Source organism: Geotrypetes seraphini, chromosome 6 (assembly GCF_902459505.1).
Source record: "Geotrypetes seraphini chromosome 6, aGeoSer1.1, whole genome shotgun sequence".
Classification (NCBI taxonomy): Eukaryota; Metazoa; Chordata; class Amphibia; order Gymnophiona; family Dermophiidae; genus Geotrypetes; species Geotrypetes seraphini.
The window spans coordinates 87229859-87250284 of NC_047089.1; the positions used below are offsets into that span (position 1 = coordinate 87229859).

The window sequence follows — 20426 nt, forward strand, 5'->3', positions numbered from 1 at the left end:
TATAGATGCACTTAATTATAAAGAGTGACATAAAGACTGCATAAAGGTTCCTCTTCATAATCTCATGAAGGAAGCCTTGTTTAAAAACTGGAATCTCCACTTCATGTCTCAGTAGTTCCACAAAAGTTGGACATACTTTACTAGATTCAATCTTGTCCTGGCTTTGACAGTTACAACATCAGTCTCTGGTCGTGGAGTCTGCCTGGAGGAGAAGGCAGAACTCTGGATGTTTGGCTGGAGTGTTTCAGGCTCTATGCTAGCAAACAGTATCCTGAACTCTAATGTTTATATGACATTATATCTAAAGTCTCTTATACAAAAAAATCTCTTTATGACAAGCATATTCCATCGGTGTATCTCTCTTCTTTTCAACATCTCATGCATGATATTCTGGAGACCAGGAAGTTTGTGGTATGATCTACATTTGATACTTTTGATATTACTTCTCTGCAGTCTCCATAGCCAATCAAAGACAAGTCTGGCTGAGAATCTCATATCTTGATGCTAACATTCAAGACCATCTCTCCAATGTACCTTGTTTAGGGGATGATTTATTTCTAAGACTGTATAGAGGAGACATACTGAATGTATGCCTATATTGTCCTCCAAATCTTGCCAGTCTTAGCAACCATAGAGATATTCCAACACCTCCAGGAGATCTACTTATTATCCAAGGCAAAGATATTGCCAACCTTCTACACCTACTTGGTCAATGACTCAAAGGTGCCCTGCGATTTTGCTGGTGAATGTGGAATGAGAAGTCTCAATAAATTCAGGGTGGTTTGAAATATGAGTTTTGAAAGTTAAAAGGAGTATTTTATATGTAATTTGATGTGTTATAGGGAGCCAATGTGCCTTAATCAGCCTTTTGTTCTAGGTTGTTCATTAAAAAAAAACAAAAAATCCAAAATAATAGGTCTTGCCTGTTGCAAGCCAGTTGTTTTTCTCTTATTTCAGACAGCATAGTAACTAGGGATTCTCATCTGTGAGAATTGTCCTGCTTGCCCTTGGAGAAAGCAAATGTACTCACCTGTAGCATGTTTTCTTGAAGTACATACACAAGACAAAACAAAAAAGAATTCAACAGGTCTGCAGTGAAAGTCAAACAACAAATCCAAGAGAAGGACTGCAGAGATGATGTACAAGGCACAGGAACTTTTATTTGAGTCAAAATGTTTTCCCCAAAAATGGTTCTCATTTGTTAGAAGACAGAACCCGAAACGGGCTGTGTTTTCGAAAAACACTTCTTACTCAGGGGTCCTATTGGGCAATATAATGAGTTGAAATGTGGTATGAATATTATAGAGTGTGCAAGTGAAAAGAAATGGTGAAGTATACCAATTGTGTAGAGAACATGATGTGTGTGAAGTGTGTATCTCTAAACAGTAGAAGAAAAGACCATGACCAACTTAATTATGCCCTGTTGTGGTGTGCGTGTGATATAAGAAAGAACCCCCCCCCCCCCCCCAGAGTTTAGACATGGAGGGTAGTAGTAAAGAGGTGCTAACCCAATTAAATGGGGAAAAAAGGGATTTATAAAAAGATTAATGGCTATGGTGTTATAGAGGTTGTACTCGTACACAGGTACATACCGGGATACTTAGTGCTTCACAAATCGAGAACCATAGAGAGTTCAGCAATTTGGTGTAAAATTCTTGAGAACAAAAGATAAATAGCAACAGAAGAACTAAAGATTAAAGGGAATACATAAAGATCATAAAATATCATCTTGAAAACTCAAATGTTACAAAAAATGACATGCGTGGAAGTCCTGAAATGCCTGATAAATTGTGCTTGTGTATATGGGGACCAAAAAAAAGCTAATAATGCCTAAAAATTATAGGGATTATTAAGACCATAAAAATGTAAGAATGGGAAGAACTAAAAGTGAATAAGAAATGCTTGAAAGACATTTAAAAGAAATATATAAAAGATGTCCGTGGGCTACTATAATGCCAGTGAATAAGTTCCTGTGTAACAGGAAACCAAGGCATAAATAATCTGAACTGCGAGAGGCTATGAATAAAATATACGGTTGGGTAAAAGGCAAGGACCATGAAATAATGTCAAACACTGGAATGGCATGGGGAACAGAAATGACTCACTGTGGAGATAAAAAGTTGAAAATATTAAACCAATTGACTGACATGAGAACGGCCAATCATACTTCACAAAAATGAGATAAAATAAAGTGTCTGGCGGGGATAATTCCAGGAGGCCTTGAGAGTACAGGTGAAATTAGGGCAGACTGTAAAAATATGCATGCGTAAGTTCTGGTTGCATCTCACTGGGAGCTGTAAAACTGAAATTTTAAAAATAAATTTTGAAACATCATTCGAAAGTTGTGCTACAACTACCGTAACATTAAAAAGTCTTTTGAGAAACAGAGACAAATGAATGTGAAAATAGGCACTACTGAAAGTTGCAGGCAATGTGAAGTACCTGTCTGGCTGCTGCTCAGTGTAAACACTGTATGCAAAAGTGAAAGACCACTGCTGGTTTCTGCAGTGTGATCAGTGGATGTGTGTATGAGATGAAAATTGTTTGGAGTGAATGTATAAGGCTGCAAAGGAACACAGCGTGTGACAATTGGGTGTGAGTTGTTGGTGATAAAGTTGTGCATGAGGTAAAATTTGTATGAAGTGAAGATAAAAGTGCAGCGAGTAGATCTTGGATGTAATGCTAAAAAATTTTTGGGTTTGGTTATAGCAGAGGTGTCCAATGTCGGTCCTCGAGGGCCGCAATCCAGTCGGGTTTTCAGGATTTCCCCAATGAATATGCATTGAAAGCAGTGCATGCACATAGATCTCATGCATATTCATTGGGGAAATCCTGAAAACCCGACTGGATTGCGGCCCTCGAGGACCGACATTGGACACCCCTGGGTTATAGGAAATACAAAACATAATATATTATAGCATGAAAGAAACAAGTGTGCAGACCAAAAACAGGAATATGAAAAGATCAGTTAAAATAAACAATGTCAAATAAAGTCTTATGCACAGTGCATCATATGTTGGGAAAGATACAGGTAAAATATAATGGTGTACTCTTTACGAAATATAAAATAGAAACTATCCAAAAAAATGGAAAACACAGCCAACATGATAAAAATGGTGCTTGAAAGAGCACAACATCTCTCCTCAGCTAGTGTTTTAAAAACTAAATATGTTGGCCCTAAAATGGAAACTTTTTTTTTTTTTAATCTGATACTGTGGTGGGTACTGGTGGGGTATAAGCCTCATAACATCAATGAAAACAAAAACAAACAATGATAATAATGAGAGAAAACAATAATGATAATCAGGGAAAACAAAAGCAATCAAACCTCGTGGAAATACAATTATTATACACCTCTGCAAATATGATTGTTGTCCAATGGAAGGATCTGTTTTACAAGAAAATGTTACGCTAGACTATAGAATGTGAAAGTGTCATCACATGAAAAGATGAAAGTCTATTTCAGAGTTGAGACCCGCTGGAGAACCATTTTATCCCAGGACAAGCAGGCATGATATTCTCACACATGGGTGACGTCATCTACGGAGCCCCAGCGCGGACAGCTTTTTAAGCAAACTTGCTAGAAGTTTCAAGTTTGCACACTGCACCACGCATGTGCTAGCCTTCTCGCCACTAGAGGGCGCATCCCCACCTCGTGGTCCTCAGTTCATTTTCATCCGCGGAGCCAGAAGCCCTGTGGATAAATTTGTGCTACTTTTGCCTTCTGTCGCCGCGGCTGTGTTCGGATTTTCGACGCGGTCGCTGCGCTACTTATATTTTCTTTCTTTGTTTTCTTTATTTTTCAAAAAAAAAAAAATCTGATTTTCCTTTTCGCTCCGGGGGCTCCCGGTAGCCGTGGCCGAGGAACCTCGCTTGTTCCCGGCCTTGTTTTGGGCCCATGTCCCGGCCCGTAACGGGTTTTAAGAAGTGTGGTAGGTGTGATAGGCTTTTGTCCATCACTGACCCTCACAGGTGCTGTATACGGTGTTTGGGGCCCCATCACCCGACAGCATCGTGCCCTAAGTGTGCCACCTTCCAGAAACGGGCCCTTACTCGTCGCAAGGCCCGCATGGCTGATCTCTTTGCTGTCGATGCCCCGACGGGGAAGGCCTCGAGCTCGGCCTCGGCTTCGGCCCCGGCCTCGACCTCGGCCTCGACATCGGACCCCTCGGCTCCCGCGAAGCCGGTTGCCTCGCAGAAGGAAGCCCCGGGTAAATCTCCACTTCCTTCCTCAGTTTCATCTAACAGGAAGCCATCCTCGGGCTCTTCGTCGGCGGGACCGTCGACCTCGACCCAGCCCAAGGTGTCGAAGGGGTTAGCCCCGAGGGAATACTCGAAACCGAGGTCGCCCTCTGCGGAGCGCCCCCAGGTGTTGCCTCCGGGTCTCACTATCCCGGCGTTCCAGGAGTTGCTTCGCGCTTTAATCTCCTCGGAGCTTTCCGGGGCCATTGAGACCTTGCAGCAGGCTTCGGCCTCGCCTTCGGTCTCTGGGGCCCCGCAGTTGGCGACCTCGGCCTCGGGCACCGGCCTTTCAGCGGCCGAAGCTCCCTCGGCCTCGACCTCGACGCTTCCCTCGGATCCGACCCCGGTGAGACAGCCCGAGGTCAGTGTGCGGTCCCGAGACAAGCAGCGCTGGGTACGCCGGATCTCCTCGTCCCCGAGGTCTTCACGGGGTTCCTCGCCCTCGAGCAAGCCTCGGGCGAAGCACCGCCTTAAAAAGGCTAAGCGGGCTCGAGCCTCGCCTCTGAGGAGTCGTCGCTCGACACCGCCCGAGACCGGTGCTTTGCGTGTCGAGGAACTCCGCCTCGACAACCCAGATCTTTTACGGTCCCCGATCCGGGAGAGTTCCCGTGCCTCCTCACCGAGGCGGAAGGGACGGGCCTCCATACCCCGTACCCCGGGGGGTTCCCCACGGGGGTCTCTTCGGCGGACTGTGTCCCCGACCCCTTCGAGGTCACGGGATCGTGCCTCTTGGGGTTCGGGGTCCGGGGGACAGTTCGGGTATTCTCGCCAGGCCTCTCCCTTCGGCTCCGTTGAGAAGTCTCGGTCACCCTCCCCGCCTGCACGGACATCTTCCTTTTCAAAGTTTGTCCATGACATGGCGAAGGCTTTGGGGGTGGACCTGTCGGCAGGGTCACACTATACCAAAGAATTTTTGGAGGAACAGGATTCTCCTGCCCCTCAGCGGGAATCCCCCCGACTCCCGCTTAACAAGGTCCTCCTTCAAACCTTGCTGCGGAACCTTGAGACCCCTCTTACAGTGGCGGTAGTGCCCACCAAGATGGAATCCAAATACCGGACTCTTCCCCCTAAGGGGTTTGACAAGGGGCAACTCTCCCATCAGTCGCTCTTGGTGGAGTCGGCTCTTAAGCGCTCGCAGCCTTCTAGAGTCTCAGCTGCTGTCCCCCCGGGGAGAGAGGGTCGGACCCTAGATAAATTCGGCCGTCGTCTCTACGCGAATTCCCAGATGGCCACAAGGGTCCTCAACTATGCTTTCGCCTACTCTTCCTACCTCAGGTCCATGGTCAGGGATCTGCCGGATTTTCAGGGGGTGATCCCGGAGTCTCACAGGGATAAATTTGCCACTTTTGCGTCGAACCTGTCCTAGCTCAGATTCTATCTGTTTCATGCGATATATGACGCCTTTGAGCTTGCCTCGAGGGTCTCGGCTTGTGCGGTAGCCATGCGCCGGCTGGCGTGGCTACGGACCCTCGAGATGGACCCCAACCTGCAGGAGCGATTGGCCAATCTACCCTGCGTCGGGTCGGAGTTATTCGACGACTCCTTGGATGCGGCTACCAAGAGGCTTTCTGAGCAAGAGCGCTCTCTGGCGTCTCTGGTTCGTCCAAAGCCTAAGCCGTCGGCTCAGAGGCCTTTTAAACAGCCGCCTAGGCGGTATCCTCAAAAATCAACACCGGCCTTTTCGAGGCCTCCACCCCGTCGCCCTACCCAACAGGGTAGAGGGGGGCCCGCCAAGCCCGCTACGCAGGGGGCGTCCAAGCCGGCGCCGTCCTTTTGACGGGATGAGTGGCAGGGGGCTGGCCCCCGCCGCGAGGTCGCCCAACCCCCTCCCCATCGGGGGTCGGCTCACGGCTTTTGCCAGGGCTTGGTCTGGGATTACGTCAGACGCATGGGTGCTCCGGACCGTCTCAGAGGGCTATTCGTTAAACTTCTCCAGGCAGCCTGCAGACATGCCCCCCGGGGCGTGCCCGTCCAATCGAAGCCAGTTGACCCTTCTCCGAGAGGAAGCCAGGGCCTTGTTGAGCCTTCGGGCGGTCGAAAGGGTGCCTCTCGATCAGCGAGGCCGGGGATTTTATTCCCGTTACTTTTTGGTCCCGAAGAAGACCGGGGACTTGCGCCCCATTTTGGACCTCCGGAAGCTCAACAAGTTTCTGGTCAGGGAGAAGTTCCGTATGTTATCGCTTCCGATTCTGTATCCTCTGTTGGACGAGGGGGACTGGATGTGCTCCCTCGATTTGAAGGAAGCGTACACCCATGTTCCGGTGCATCCCGACTTTCGGAAGTTTTTAAGATTTCAGGTCGGGGACTTGCACCTACAGTACCGTGTACTATCCTTCGGTCTGGCTTCGTCCCCTCGGGTATTCACGAAATGCATGGTGGTGGTCGCGGCTGCTCTGCGTTCCCGGGGGCTGCAGGTCTTTCCCTATCTGGACGATTGGCTGATCAAGGCCCCGACAAGGGAAGGAGTTATTTCAGCGACCCAACAGACTATCACGCTTCTTCAGGGTCTAGGGTTCGAGGTGAACTTTCCCAAGTCTCACTTGCAGCCGACTCAATCCCTCCAGTTTATAGGGGCCATGCTGGACACGGTTCTCCTCCGTGCCTTCCTTCCTTCTCCACAACTGGAGGCCCTGCTTCGCCTGGGCAGGCAGGTTTCGCAACTGCAGGTAGTGTCGGCTCAACGCATGATGGTGCTTTTGGGGCACATGGCGTCGACGGTCCAAGTGACCCCATTTGCTCGGTTGCACCTGAGGATTCCTCAGTGGACCTTGGCCTCGCAATGGCGTCAGGACCGCGACCCGCTATCTCGACGTTTAACTGTGACTCCGTCTTTCAGACGCTCGCTCCGTTGGTGGACCAACTCTACCAATCTGTCCGGAGGTTTGCTCTTTCGCGTCCCTCCGCATTGCAAGGTCCTGACCACGGACTCTTCGGAGTATGCGTGGGGGGCTCATCTAGACGGTTTACGAACGCAGGGCCTATGGTCGGCCGCGGATCGTCGGTGTCACATCAACGTGTTGGAGCTTCGTGCCATTTATCTGGCCGCTCGGGCCTTCAGTCACCTCCTGCACGATCGAGTGGTTCTCGTTCGGACAGACAACCAGGTGGCAATGTATTACGTCAACAAGCAAGGGGGGACGGGCTCTTGGCCTCTGTGCCAGGAAGCCCTGCGGCTTTGGACATGGGCCGTCTCTCAGAACATCTTCTTGCGGGCGGTTTACATTCAGGGGGAGCTGAATTGTCTAGCAGACAAACTCAGTCGTCTCCTCCAGCCGCACGAGTGGTCGCTGAACTCCCGAGTCCTACGCGAAGTCTTCGACCGCTGGGGGACTCCTCAGGTGGATCTGTTTGCTTCGCCCGAGACTTGCAAACTACCCCTCTACTGTTCTCGGATGTACTCCCGGGACCGTCTCGAGGCCGATGCTTTTCTTCTCGAATGGGAGGGGAGGTTCCTTTATGCGTTCCCTCCTTTCCCTCTGATTTTGAGAACGCTGGTTCATCTAAAATCGACCAAAGCCACTATGATTCTCATTGCGCCTCGTTGGCCAAGACAACACTGGTTCTCCCTGCTTCTTCAACTCAGTGTCAGGGAGCCTCTGCTTCTGCCTGTCTTTCCCTCTCTGCTGTCTCAGAGTCGGGGTTCGCTGTTACATCCCAATCTTCAGTCGTTACATCTGACCGCTTGGTTCCTTTCCCCTTGACTTCGATTCCAGTTTCTCACTCAGTGCGGGAAATCTTAGAGGCCTCTCGCAAGGTCTCGACTAGGCTTTGTTACTCCCAGAAGTGGACCAGATTTTCTTCCTGGTGCTCCACGAACCACCTTGACCCGGGTTCAGTTCCTGTGTCTTCGGTGCTGGAATATCTGTTGCATCTGTCGAATTCTGGTCTGAAGACGACTTCCATTCGAGTGCATCTTAGTGCAATTGCTGCATTTCATCAACATCTCGAGGGTCGTGCCCTCTCTCTGCATCCTCTGGTTTCTCGTTTCATGAGGGGTCTTGTGAATGTTCATCCCCCTCTCAAGCCTCCCCCTGTGGTATGGGATCTTAATGTCGTCTTGGCTCAACTGATGAAACCTCCTTTTGAGCCGATCGATAAAGCTCTTCTTAAGTTTCTCACTTGGAAGGTAGTCTTTTTGATTGCGCTCACGTCCGCTCGTCGGATTAGCGAGCTACAGGCTTTGGTTGCGGATCCTCCTTTCACTGTGTTTCATCGTGACAAGGTGGTTCTTCGCACCCATCCTAAATTTTTGCCTAAGGTTGTGTCTGATTTCCACCTCAATCAGTCCATTGTTCTTCCGGTCTTTTTTCCGAAGCCCCATTCTCATCCTGGTGAAACGGCGCTTCACACGCTTGACTGTAAGAGGGCGTTGGCTTTTTATCTCCAACGTACTAAGTCTCATCGGAAGGTTCCTCAATTGTTTTTGTCCTTTGATCCTAATCGGGTAGGACATCCGGTTTCCAAGCGTACCTTGTCCAACTGGTTAGCTGCTTGTATCTCTTTTTGCTACGCTCGGGCTGGTCTCCCGCTCTCGGGTCGAGTCACGGGGCATAAGGTCCGGGCGATGGCAGCTTCGGTTGCTTTCCTCCGTTCTACTCCTATGGAGGACATATGTAAAGCTGCCACCTGGTCTTCGGTTCATACGTTCACCTCCCACTACTGTCTGGACTCCTTGTCCAGGAGTGACGGCCGGTTTGGCCAGTCGGTGTTACGTAACCTGTTTTCCTAAATTGCCATCCTCCCACTTGCCCTCTTTCTGGTTGGCTTGGAGGTCACCCATGTGTGAGAATATCATGCCTGCTTGTCCTGGGATAAAGCACAGTTACTTACCGTAACAGGTGTTATCCAGGGACAGCAGGCATATATTCTCACAACCCGCCCACCTCCCCGGGGATGGCTTTTCTTTGCTGGATATGGAACTGAGGACCACGAGGTGGGGATGCGCCCTCTAGTGGCGAGAAGGCTAGCACATGCGTGGTGCAGTGTGCAAACTTGAAACTTCTAGCAAGTTTGCTTAAAAAGCTGTCCGCGCTGGGGCTCCGTAGATGACGTCACCCATGTGTGAGAATATATGCCTGCTGTCCCTGGATAACACCTGTTACGGTAAGTAACTGTGCTTTTTGGGAAAACAACATTTTATTGACTCAAAAGTTCCTGTGCCTTGTACATCATCTCTGTATGTTCTCATAACCTTGCCCACTTCCATCACAACAGAGGCAAGAAACTTTATCCTGCTGGAAAGGATACATTCTCTGGTATCCTATTAACTTGTTAGACAAGTCCAGAAGAGAGACAAATTCCGTTAGAAGATAACAACAGATGGAAAAGTTACTTATTAGAAAATTTTATTGCTTTTAAATGCCAGATTCTTAGTAAATGTACATTCACACTTCCATTAAAAAGATTTCTGCTTATTGTTTTCCTTTATCATTATCATTATTATGTTTAAAGGAGAATGTAAAATATGCGGTCCGTTTACGGAATTATGGGAGCCGTACTGCAAATGGTGATGGGGGAATGACCACAGTGCAGTGTCCAGATGGTGCAACGTTCACTTTCAGCACATGCAGTCTTAGCAGCAATGGGACAAATCAAACACGTGGACAGATTCCACAGATACTTTATTACAGGTATGTTTGTTCAGTCAGCAGCACCCACCATCTGTTCTGATGTAGACCCCTTGTAACAGACCTTCAGAAAAAGATTCAACTGTATGCAATTCATGAGAAATATAATCAACACATTTGAAGAGTAAAGATGTATTATGCTTTAACATCAGTATTGTGTGGTCATTAACGAGAACAAGTATGCCAAATGCAAATGTATGGGATAAGTGTGTGCTGAAAGATTAGAAAAACTGGGGCTCTTTTCCCTGGAAAAGCGGAAACTTGGAGGGGACATGATAGAGACTTACAAGATCATGAAGGGCATAGAGAAAGTGGAGAGGGACAGATTCTTCAAACTTTCGAAAACTACAAGAACGAGAGGGCATTCGTAAAAATTAAGAGGGGACAGATTCAGAATCAATGCTAGGAAGTTCTTCTTCACCCAAAGGGTGGTGGACACCTGGAATGAGCTTCCAGAGGGTGTGATACGACAGAGTACGGTATTAGGGTTCAAGAAGGGATTAGATAATTTCCTGAAGGAAAAGGGGATAGAAGGGTATAGATAGAGGATTACTATATAGGTCCTGGACTTGATGGGCCGCCGCGTGAGCGGACTGCTGGGAATGATGGACCTCTGGTCTGACCCAGCAGAGGCACTGCTTATATTCTTATGTTTCATGTTAGCAGTTGTCCTTTAATGGAATTTTCTGTTAGCTCTCGCTAATTGTGCAATTGGCATAACCACATTCAGTCTTAATGTGTCTTCCATTTTGTGAATTAATTATATTTCAATCAATAATGAGCCTTTTTACATGCTAGATTAGAGCATGCGGTTGAAGGAAGGAGTATTCTTTATGGAACACTATTAGATGGAGCACTATATACTAAAAATATATGACAGAAATGAAGTTTCAATGATTTTTTTACAAGTTTTGTGAGCTGTATACTTACAAACTGAGGCATTATATTTTCATTTCTAATCAATATAAATAGTAAGTCCTTGCTAGTTAAGATGTATCAAGCAAGATGACCTATAAAATTTACTATAATTCATGAATAAACTTGAAGGTGCTTCAAACTTTTTAATTTGCAATAGTTTACTATATTGTTTCGTAGAAGCAGTAATCTTCCTTAAAATCCCTTTTGCCAAAGCAGCAGTCCTCCAGAGGTAACAGTGATTTCAGCCAGTATTTAGGGGACAGCAGAGGAAATAGCAGCACTGGAGATAATATTTCCTTTCCTGTATTTATCAGGGACCCAGACTGTTCATGGCAATGTTAACCCTCTGCTGCTGACATCAGTGGGGAGACTACAGCATTGGCAGATTGGTAAACAGAACATGAATTGGCAGCTTTAAAGTGGGGAAAGCATGTGGAACATGGCTCATGGAATCCTTTACGACTACTTCATGTGTGTTTGTGTAACTGTGTTTTTGTATGTCTTTGATTTAAAGGGGAGAGGACAGGGTATGGGTTCTGCACTGGGGGGGAAGCAGTGGTGTAGTACAGGGGGTGCAGTCTGCCCCAGGCATAGTCTTCCTAAGGGCATGGCACCCCTCCTCCGCCCCCCCCCCCCGTTCCTCTCCTTGCCACACGCCCCTTGCCTTCTCCCGTAACTTTACTTTCCTGGCGCAAGGTTATTTATTTATTTATTTGAGCATTTATAATAATAACTAGTGTTTAAGCCCGTTACATTAACGGGTGCTAGTAAAGCCTCCTTCCCTCACATGTCCCCTATTTTCAGCCCCAGCTCTAGCTCCAAACCCATTTTTACCCCCCCAGCCCCCTTCTCCCATCTTTTCCCTTTCAGCCCCAGCCCCCTTTTCTCACCAGCAGCATTTCCCTCCCACAACCCACTTCCCTGTGCAGCAGCACCTCTTCCATGCTCCCCCTGTCCCTCTTCCCTGCTCCCCCTGTCCAGCAGCACCTCTTCTGTACTCTCCCTACCCCTCTTCCCTGCTCCCCCTGTCCAGAAGCACCTCTTCCCTGCTCACCCTGTCCCTCTTCCTTGCTCCCAAGGTCCAGCAGCATCTCTTCCCTGCTCCCCTGGCTCAGCAGCACCTCTTCCCTGCTCCCCCTCACTGCCTTCCAGACTTTATCCCACCCCCCACCCTCTGAAGCCAGCTTGCCTGCCTGCCTTCCTGCCATCCCCCTGTGCAGTAGAACTGTCCCCCCCCCCCCCTGCTAGCAGCACCTCTTCCCTGCTCCCCGGTCCCTCGTCTCTTCTCCCCCTATCCAGCAGCACCTCTTTCCTGCTTCCCCCTGTCCAGCAGCACTTGTTCTCTACTCCCCCTGTCCAGCAGCACCCCTTCCCTGCCCCCCCCTCACTGCCTTCCATACTTTGTCCCTCCCGCACCCTCCGAAGCCAACCTGCCTGTCAGCCGTCCCACTGTGCAGTAGAACCCTCTCCCCCCCCCACTACTATCGCTGCCGTAAAGCCGACCCCACTGACCCTCCCACTGCGAGACGACCGTCAAACCTACTGGCTCCAGCAGCGGCCACATCACACTAAAGGTGCTGCTTCGTGGCCTTCCCATGCTCTGATTTCATCTGATGTCATCAGAGACGCAGCAGAGGAAATCAGAGCATGGAAAGCTTGCGAAGCAGCGTCTCTAGTGTGATGCGGCCACTGCTGGAGCAGGGAGGTTTGTGCGTCTCGCGGTGGGAGGGTCATTGGGGGTTCGTGTGTGCCAGGGAAGGGTGCAGGGGGGGAGGGGGTGACGACGACGGCGAACTTACAGTGAGGGAGTAGAAGCGCGCATGCGCACTCTTGCCAGTGGTGCCTACCGGTTCATGGAAAATGGAACACGCAGGTAAGAGTGTGCATGCGCGCTTAGGGTTTTATTATATTAGATAACAGTTTATATACCGCAGGAACATGAAGTTCTATGCGGTTTACAAAGATTAAAAATGTTACAGATTGAGTAGAACTAAAAGAGTTAAAGTCTAGAGGTCAGTTATTGTGGGAAAGATTGTGCAGAGCAGCTACCTAAGTACTTTAGGAACAGATATGTTTTTAGGTGTCTCCTAAATTCCCCATAAGTATTAGCAAGCATGCATAATTGTTTCAGATCTTTACCCCATAATGCTGCCTGATATGAGAAGAGATGTTGATGATGTCTAACCGGTAGAGAAACAAAATTCAAGTTTGAGCTTCTCTTCTGTCTATTGGTTGAGAAAGAGGAAAGGTCTGTTATATATCTGGGGGCTAGGCCGAATAGTACTTTAAAGCAAAAACATCCAAACTTAAACTTCACACGTGCCTCCATCGGCAGCCAATGCAGGAGTCGGTAGGAAGGAGTTACATGATCGAACTTCTTCAACCCCAAAATCAGCCTGACCGCCGCATGTTGCACCAGTTGTAATCGCTTATTGTCTAAGTGGTTTACTTTCAGATACTCAAGCATTTTTCCCTATCTGTCCTGGCAGGCTCACACTCTATCTAATGTACCTGGGGCAATGGGGGATTAAGTGACTTGCCCAGGGTCACAAGGAGCAGTTTGGGAGGAAAGATGATAGGGTATGGGTTCTGTTCTGGGGGGCGGGGGGGGGGGCAAGCAGTGGTGTAGTACAGGGGGTGCATCAACGTCTCTGAAATCACTTCATGGACCTGCGCCTAGGAAGTGACATCAAAGGGCAAGTCAATACTGACATAGGCATGCTGCTCATGCCGAAGAAGTTAAAAAGGTATGGGGAAAGGGAAGGGGACACATGCGCAGCAGAGGTGTGCCACTGCCCCAGGCGCTGCTCACCCTTACTGTGCCACTGGGAGGGGGGGGGGGTTAGCAACTGATTTACTCTATCAAAGTTTCTATGCTGAGAACCTGGAAGTTTCAAGTTAATTGTATTTAAATATACCACCTAAAAACCTAAGCAGTTTACATATAAAACAAACTTTTATACAAAAGTTAGAATAAGTAAAACCAATAACGGAAAAATGAACATAATCTAAAACTACAATGGATATCATACAATACAGAAGGAAAAAATGGGAAAAGGATGCATCGTATAAAATAAAAGGACTGGGGGAAGGGTAAGACCAGGATGGTAGGTAGGACGTACAGAAGAGCCCTTTGAATGAAAGAAACTCTAGGGATCAGGGGTTGCTTTAAATGTGTTAAGTATCTTAAAATAGAAAGGTTTTTAGACCTGATTTAAATTTGGAAATACAGTGTTCTTGTCTTAGATAAAGAGGGAGCGAGTTCCACATGGATGGTGCAAAATCTGAGAAGATGGTGTTACGAGAGGTATCATAAGCTATTTGGCTCATGGAGGAGACAGCAAGAAAGAATGTTGGGCAACCAAAGCTGTTTTGCAGTAATATAGGGGGTCAGAAATAGTAATGCATCGGACCATTTTTTTTTATAGGTGACAGGGAAACTTAGTTCTCTGAAAACTCTATTTCCAGTGCAATAGGTGAGCCATTCTAGACAACAGAGTTATTTTCCCATACTCGCATGGATTGTAGGAGGAATCCACTCTGGATTTTTCTCTCTTCTTCCAGTGTACTTCACAGATCAGCTTAGAATCCTCTAGCAGTCTTCTGCATGCATGGCTTCATCTGTGTGTGAAATGCTCTCCTCATTTTTATTATTTTACTTTGACAATGAAGCCTACGGCACAGTGCGCAGCGGCCGCTAAGAGAGCAAATAGAATGCTAGGTATAATCAAGAAGGGTATTACAACCAGAACGAAAGAAGTTATCCTGCCGTTATATTGGGCGATGGTGCGTCCGCATCTGGAGTACTGCATCCAATATTGGTCGCCGTACCTTAAGAAGGATATGGCGTTACTCAAGAGGGTTCAGAGGAGAGCGACACATCTGATAAAAGGTATGGAAAACATTTCATACGCTGAGAGATTGGAGAAACTGGGACTCTTCCCTGGAGAAGAGGAGACTTAGAGGGGATATGATAGAGACTTACAAGATCATGAAGGGCATAGAGAGAGTGGAGAGGGACAGATTCTTCAAACTTTTGAAAAATAAAAGAACAAGAGGGCATTCGGAAAAGTTGAAAGAGGACAGATTCAAAACGAATGCTAGGAAGTTCTTCTTTACCCAACGTGTGGTAGACACCTGGAATGCGCTTCCAGAGGGAGTAATAGGGCAGAGTACTGTACTGGGGTTCAAGAAAGGATTGGACAATTTCCTGCTGGAAAAGGGGATAGAGGGGTATAGCTAGAGGATTACTGCACAGGTCCTGGACCTGTTGGGCCGCCGCGTGAGCGGACTGCTGGGCACGATAGACCTCAGGTCTGATCCAGCGGAGGCATTGCTTATGTTATGTTCTTATAGTTTTGTCTCCTTTGTACGTATTTTCACATTTACAACAATTTGGAGAGTCTGCCTGCTTGTGAATTCACAGACTTTGGTCTGTAGCTGACAGACCGATCCCTTTTTGGGTACCTGTTGGCCAGTCTGCATAGTAATCCTTGGAGCTCAGGGCTGTCCCTGAAGTTGTCTTACCATCTGCTAAGTGGGGGTTGAGCTCAGACTGTTAGGCGAGCTTAGGGGGCTCAGTGGTGTCCCAGTGGTGTCCCACAGCCTGCCGGCTACGTTTTCGAGCCTCCACCTGTCTGGTATGCATCCGGTGGTTTCCAAGGGTAGAGGCATTGTCAGACAGTGGAATTTGACTGGCAGCCCGAAGATCACATAAGAACTGCCATCACCGGATCAGATCTTAGGTCCATCAAGTCCGGCGATCCGCACACGCAAAGGTCTAGCCAGGTGTACCCTGGTGTAATTTTAGTCACCCGTATCCCTCTATGCCTTTTGTAAAGAGATGCACGTCTAGTTTGCTTTTAAATCCTAGAATGGTGGATTTCGCAAAAACCTCCTCCGGGAGGGCATTCCAGGTGTCCACCACCCGCTGCGTGAAGCAGAACTTCCTGTTATTTGTCCTGGACTTGTCCCTCCTCAGCTTTAGTCCATGTTCTCTTGTCCGTGTCACATTGGACATTGTAAATAACTTTTTTTCCTGCTCTATTTTGTCAATTCCTTTCAGTATTTTGAAAGTCTCAATCGGATCCCCTCGCAGTCTCCTCTTCCCAAGGGAGAACAATCCCAGTCTCTCAAGTCGTTCCTCGTAATCCAAGTTCTCCATACCATTTACTAGCTTCGTTGCTCATCTCTGCACCCTCTCCAGCAGTTTTATATCCTTCTTTAGGTAGGGAGACCAATGTTGCACACAGTATTCCAAGTGTGGTTTGACCATTGCTGTATAAAGCAGCATTATAACTTCCTCCAATCTACTTGTGATTCCTTTCTTTATCATGCCTAACATTCTCTTTGCTTTCTTCGCCGCTTCACCTTGGAGAAGACTTTCCCAACAGTGTGGCAGTGAATTCTAACCGACTACTGACTCAGAGCTGAAAGCAGGTGCAGCCCAGTGTCTCTGATAACAGTGAGTACATCAATCCTGACAGGCTCTGAGAGCGATTTTGAAAAGTTAAATTTGAGGGTTTTTTTGTGTGTTTTCAAGTGTTCCCTTGTGTTCCCCCACCTGAGAAATCCTAAAATTGCTGTTTTTTAAATTTAGGGAAGTGTTTATTTTACCACGTTTTTTAATTCAGTGCCGGTGGCCATCTTGGATTTTTAGCAATCTATTTTTCATCTTCTCCCTGCTTCTTCAAAACTCTGGTTTTTTGCCAGGAAACTTGCTGGGATGGAGTCCTCAAAGTCTCCTCTTGTGAACTCATGCGAAGTTAACGCAAATTTAGCGCTTTTTGAGCATCTTTGCACTGTGTGCCGTAGCAGGAGGGGGAGGGGAGGCAGTAGATACCAGCTCTGCTTTCCCTTCACAGAAGCAGGTGATTCCATGCTCAGCTAGGGCAGTGGGGTGGCCGCCATTGCTTTCGGGTTTTGACATGGTTGGTTTTTCAGGTAGCCAGGTGGCAGACCATCCACTGCCTAAGAAACGCAAGTCTAAGTCATCTAAGGGTGAATCTATGCCCCAGGGACCTGATATTTTTTCTGACTATGAGATTTTTGTGGTCTGAATTTCAGACCAGAGGTTCTGCTGCTGGAAGTTCTCCACCTCCTCCGGCGGCATTTGGGGGTGGCAAGGTGCCCTCGGGGAGTCCCCTCTTCCTCCCGCACTACCTGTTCCTCTTTCCATCTAGGGGATCCGGTGGCTGATCCTGACCTTTTGATCCTTTGCTTGATAGTGCAGCCCTTCCCTGATTGGGGGATCCGGACTTGGGTACTGAATCCGTATCCTGGTGGTTATCCGACTGTGCTACACTTATTTAAATTTATGACTTTGCTTGATCTGATTGCTGAATCTTTGCAGGAATTGAATTTGGCCACTCAGCCAGCTACTTCCACTACTTCTACTTCTTCTTCTTCTTCTCCCTGACTTTGCAGTGTGAGCTCGCAATCTGCGACTTTTCCTTGATATCCAGATATGAGTTGTATGATCTCTGAGCAGTTTGACTCTCCAGTACGTCCTTTGACAAATGCTAGGACTATGTCCCGTTTGTATCCTCTGGCACAGGAGTGCCATCAGCTTCTGGGACAGTCCAGGGTAGACTCCTTGTTGGCTCAGGTGACTGGGAGTGGTGTTGAAAGATATGCAGGACCGCCGTGTGGATGTAGTCCTCAAGAAAATTTTTGAGACAGCAAATTTAGGCGTTAAGGCAGCGGTGATGACATCCTTTGTGGCATGCGCCTGTATCTTTCTATTGCAGACTGCTGGAGACTGGTGTGGTGGAGTCTCCTCCTCAGCTTCTGATGGCTGGGATAGATTACATGGCAGATGTCTTAGATGATCTTTTGAAAGTACTGGCAAAGGTGTAAGCGTATTCTGTTTGAGCACGCCGAATACTTTGGGTTCAGCAGTGGGCTGGTGATTCCATCTTCAAGGCTTAGTGCAGCTGCCTTTCAAGGGGCAATTATTTGGTAAGGGACTAGATGACCTCATGGATTCGGTAGTGGATCTTCACCCAAAGACCCTACCTGTTAGTACAGCCAGATCCTCCAAGGGTTCTGGGCATTCTAGTTTACATGGCTCTTGCAGAAATTTTTGTGGCTACTGGCAATATGTTTCTTCCTTGTCACAGAGATCTTCACAGAGTTCCTGGGGTCGGTATGCGGGCTACAGGCATTTCCAACCTTCTGCCGCCTGTCCTCCATGACCTGCCCGAAAGAGACAATGACGCCAGGGAGCAGATCACTATTTTAGTAAAATTGATCACTATTTTAGTAAAATAATTTGCCCAACAGCGTCCGCCAGTCTATCTCAATCGCTCTATTTCCTTGTCTACAAAGCCTTTTGGAAACCTAACAAGATGTATTTGGCTGGTCTTAGAGATTCTAATAGGTGTTGGCATTGTGCCTCGGATTTAGGGGACCTTCATCATATGATATATGCATGGCCCATTCTTCAGGACTTCTGGACACAAATATGGCGCATTATTCAACGTATTCTCCATATCTTTTCAGGGTTCTCCTTTGAGATCTTGCTTTATAGAGCCTTAGCTGTGTCAGATCCCCTTTCCACCAGTCAACAATCTCTTCTTAATATTTTAATTGCTTTAACAATCCAAATGATTCTCCACAATTGGAAATCTGCTGATTTGCTTAATGTTGTTTTCTGGTGGAATACTGTTCTTATGATTCATTCCTACGAACTGAAAGCTGCCGAATTTATGAATCGTCTGCGGCGCGTCTCCAAGATATGGGAACCAATTCAACACTACTCTCCTTAACTGTTGTCATTCCTCTAATATTTTTTGATCTCGACTGTACCCAAACATTTTCCTTTACTTTCTTTCCTCTTATTACTCCTAGTTTGGCGTGGGATGTCTGTCCCGTAACCTTCATCTAACCTTCATCCACTCATCATTCTCTCTTTTTTCTCTTCCGACATCAGTCTTTCTCTTCCACCTTCCTTCCTCTTCTCTCTTTTCCCCTATTTGGCCTTTCTCCTCTCCAGGCTATGTAGTGGGTTCTTTTGAGCCTCCAGGTTTTCCTTGTGTTTCATTTTGTATTGAAATCATCTTACATATCATATTAAATGTAACCTGTATTATGTACTGTCTGGATCTCTGGTTGGTTCATTTGAACCTCCTTGTTCACTTGTTCAATATTCCTTTTGTTCTTTATGTATCTCTGTTTTTGTTCTGAAAACTCAATAAATATATTTGAAATCCAATGACGCCAGGGAGCAGCATGCCCCTCTGCGGATAGGGCTTGGTTCTCTGAGTTTCTGCCTGCCTGGATGCGCATTACAGCAGACCAGTGGGTCTTGGAAATTATTCTGTCAGGCTACAAGCTGGAATTTGCCCAAATTCTGTCAGATTGGTTTGTGGATTCTCCATCCAGGTGCCCGGACAAGATGCAAAATTCAGACTACTGTTCAGCATTTGTTGGCCCTGCCCTTTGGGATAGCAACAGCGCCCCAGACCTTCACCAAGGTGAGGGTGGTAGTGGTGGCTCATCCGAGGAAGATGGGGTTGCAGGTTCACCCTTATCTAGATGACAGGTTGATCAGAGTCCCCTCCTTGACAGAGTAGTGCTTTGATCATATACAAAATTCCTTCCTAAACTAGTTTTTGCATTCCACCTCAAACAGTTCATTGTTTTGCTTGTTTTATTTTCAAAGCCACATTCCTTTTTTTTTTTTTTTTTTTTAGTTCAATAAATTTTTATTAAGTATTTTAAAGGATACAATAATCATTTAAAGTACATAGAAACAAAATAAAGCTTTCTGTATATAGAGTATACAAATCTATGTTTAACTGTATAGGAGCAAAGGCTCCAATTATTGAAGATGCATGTAAGGGATATATAAGATAAAGATGAGAGAGAGCAGTAAAGGAAAAAGGAAAGAAAAATGAAAGAGAGAAGAGAAGAAAAGGATAACAGGAGTATCTAAGAAGATGAGCGCACATAGGAATCTAAGAATGACCATGGAGATTTGTTATATTTCAAGTTCATGCAGGTTCGGAATGTAACTCTCTTCTCATATGCATAGGATTCAAATCTATGATACATACTCAGAGAGTTCCACCAAAAAGTATAATCTAGTAGCGAAGGTGATTTCCAATTTTTTAGAATGTGCATGAGAGCAGTCACCAACATGGTATCAATGAGTTTAGATGGACAATTTGATTGTGTGAAACATGGGTGTTGAGAGCGAAGGATTACAATGTCCATAGAGATTTCTTCTGAGCAGTTAGTAATAGATTGTATGGTGTTCCAGACGTAGGTCCAAAAAGAACGAACTAGAGTACAATGAAATAACATATGATCAAGAGTTCCTTCCTCTTTCAAACAGTTCCAGCAAACAGAGTCTTGCTTTAAGTTAGCTTTCCACATGCGAAGTGGGGTCCATATTGCCTGCCACATAAGAAAGTACATTGATTGTGATACTCTAGAAGATAAAAGCGGGCGATTTGTTGATGACCAGAAAAGCTCCCAATCAATGTCGGAAAGCGGAGTGGTAAGTATAGCGTCCCAGTGCTTCATAGAGTGAAGTGAAAAAGTGAAGGAGTGATCTCTTAAAATACTATAGAAGGATGATATCGCCTTGCCTTTTAATAGAGACAAAGAAGACCAGTGGTAAATAGTATTTTT

The 20426-nt window shown here is 46.8% G+C and overlaps 1 protein-coding gene across 9 annotated transcripts in view; it reads left to right on the forward strand.

The window, feature by feature from the left end:
• The window catches only part of MYCBP2 (MYC binding protein 2), a 977923-nt gene that overhangs the window by 485729 nt on the left and 471768 nt on the right, over window positions 1–20426 (forward strand). For all 9 annotated transcript variants that reach the window (XM_033949399.1, XM_033949405.1, XM_033949401.1 and 6 more), the window contains one exon: window positions 9694–9872. In XM_033949399.1, the coding sequence (XP_033805290.1) occupies window positions 9694–9872 (179 nt within the window). The remainder of the gene's footprint in view (window positions 1–9693; window positions 9873–20426) is intronic.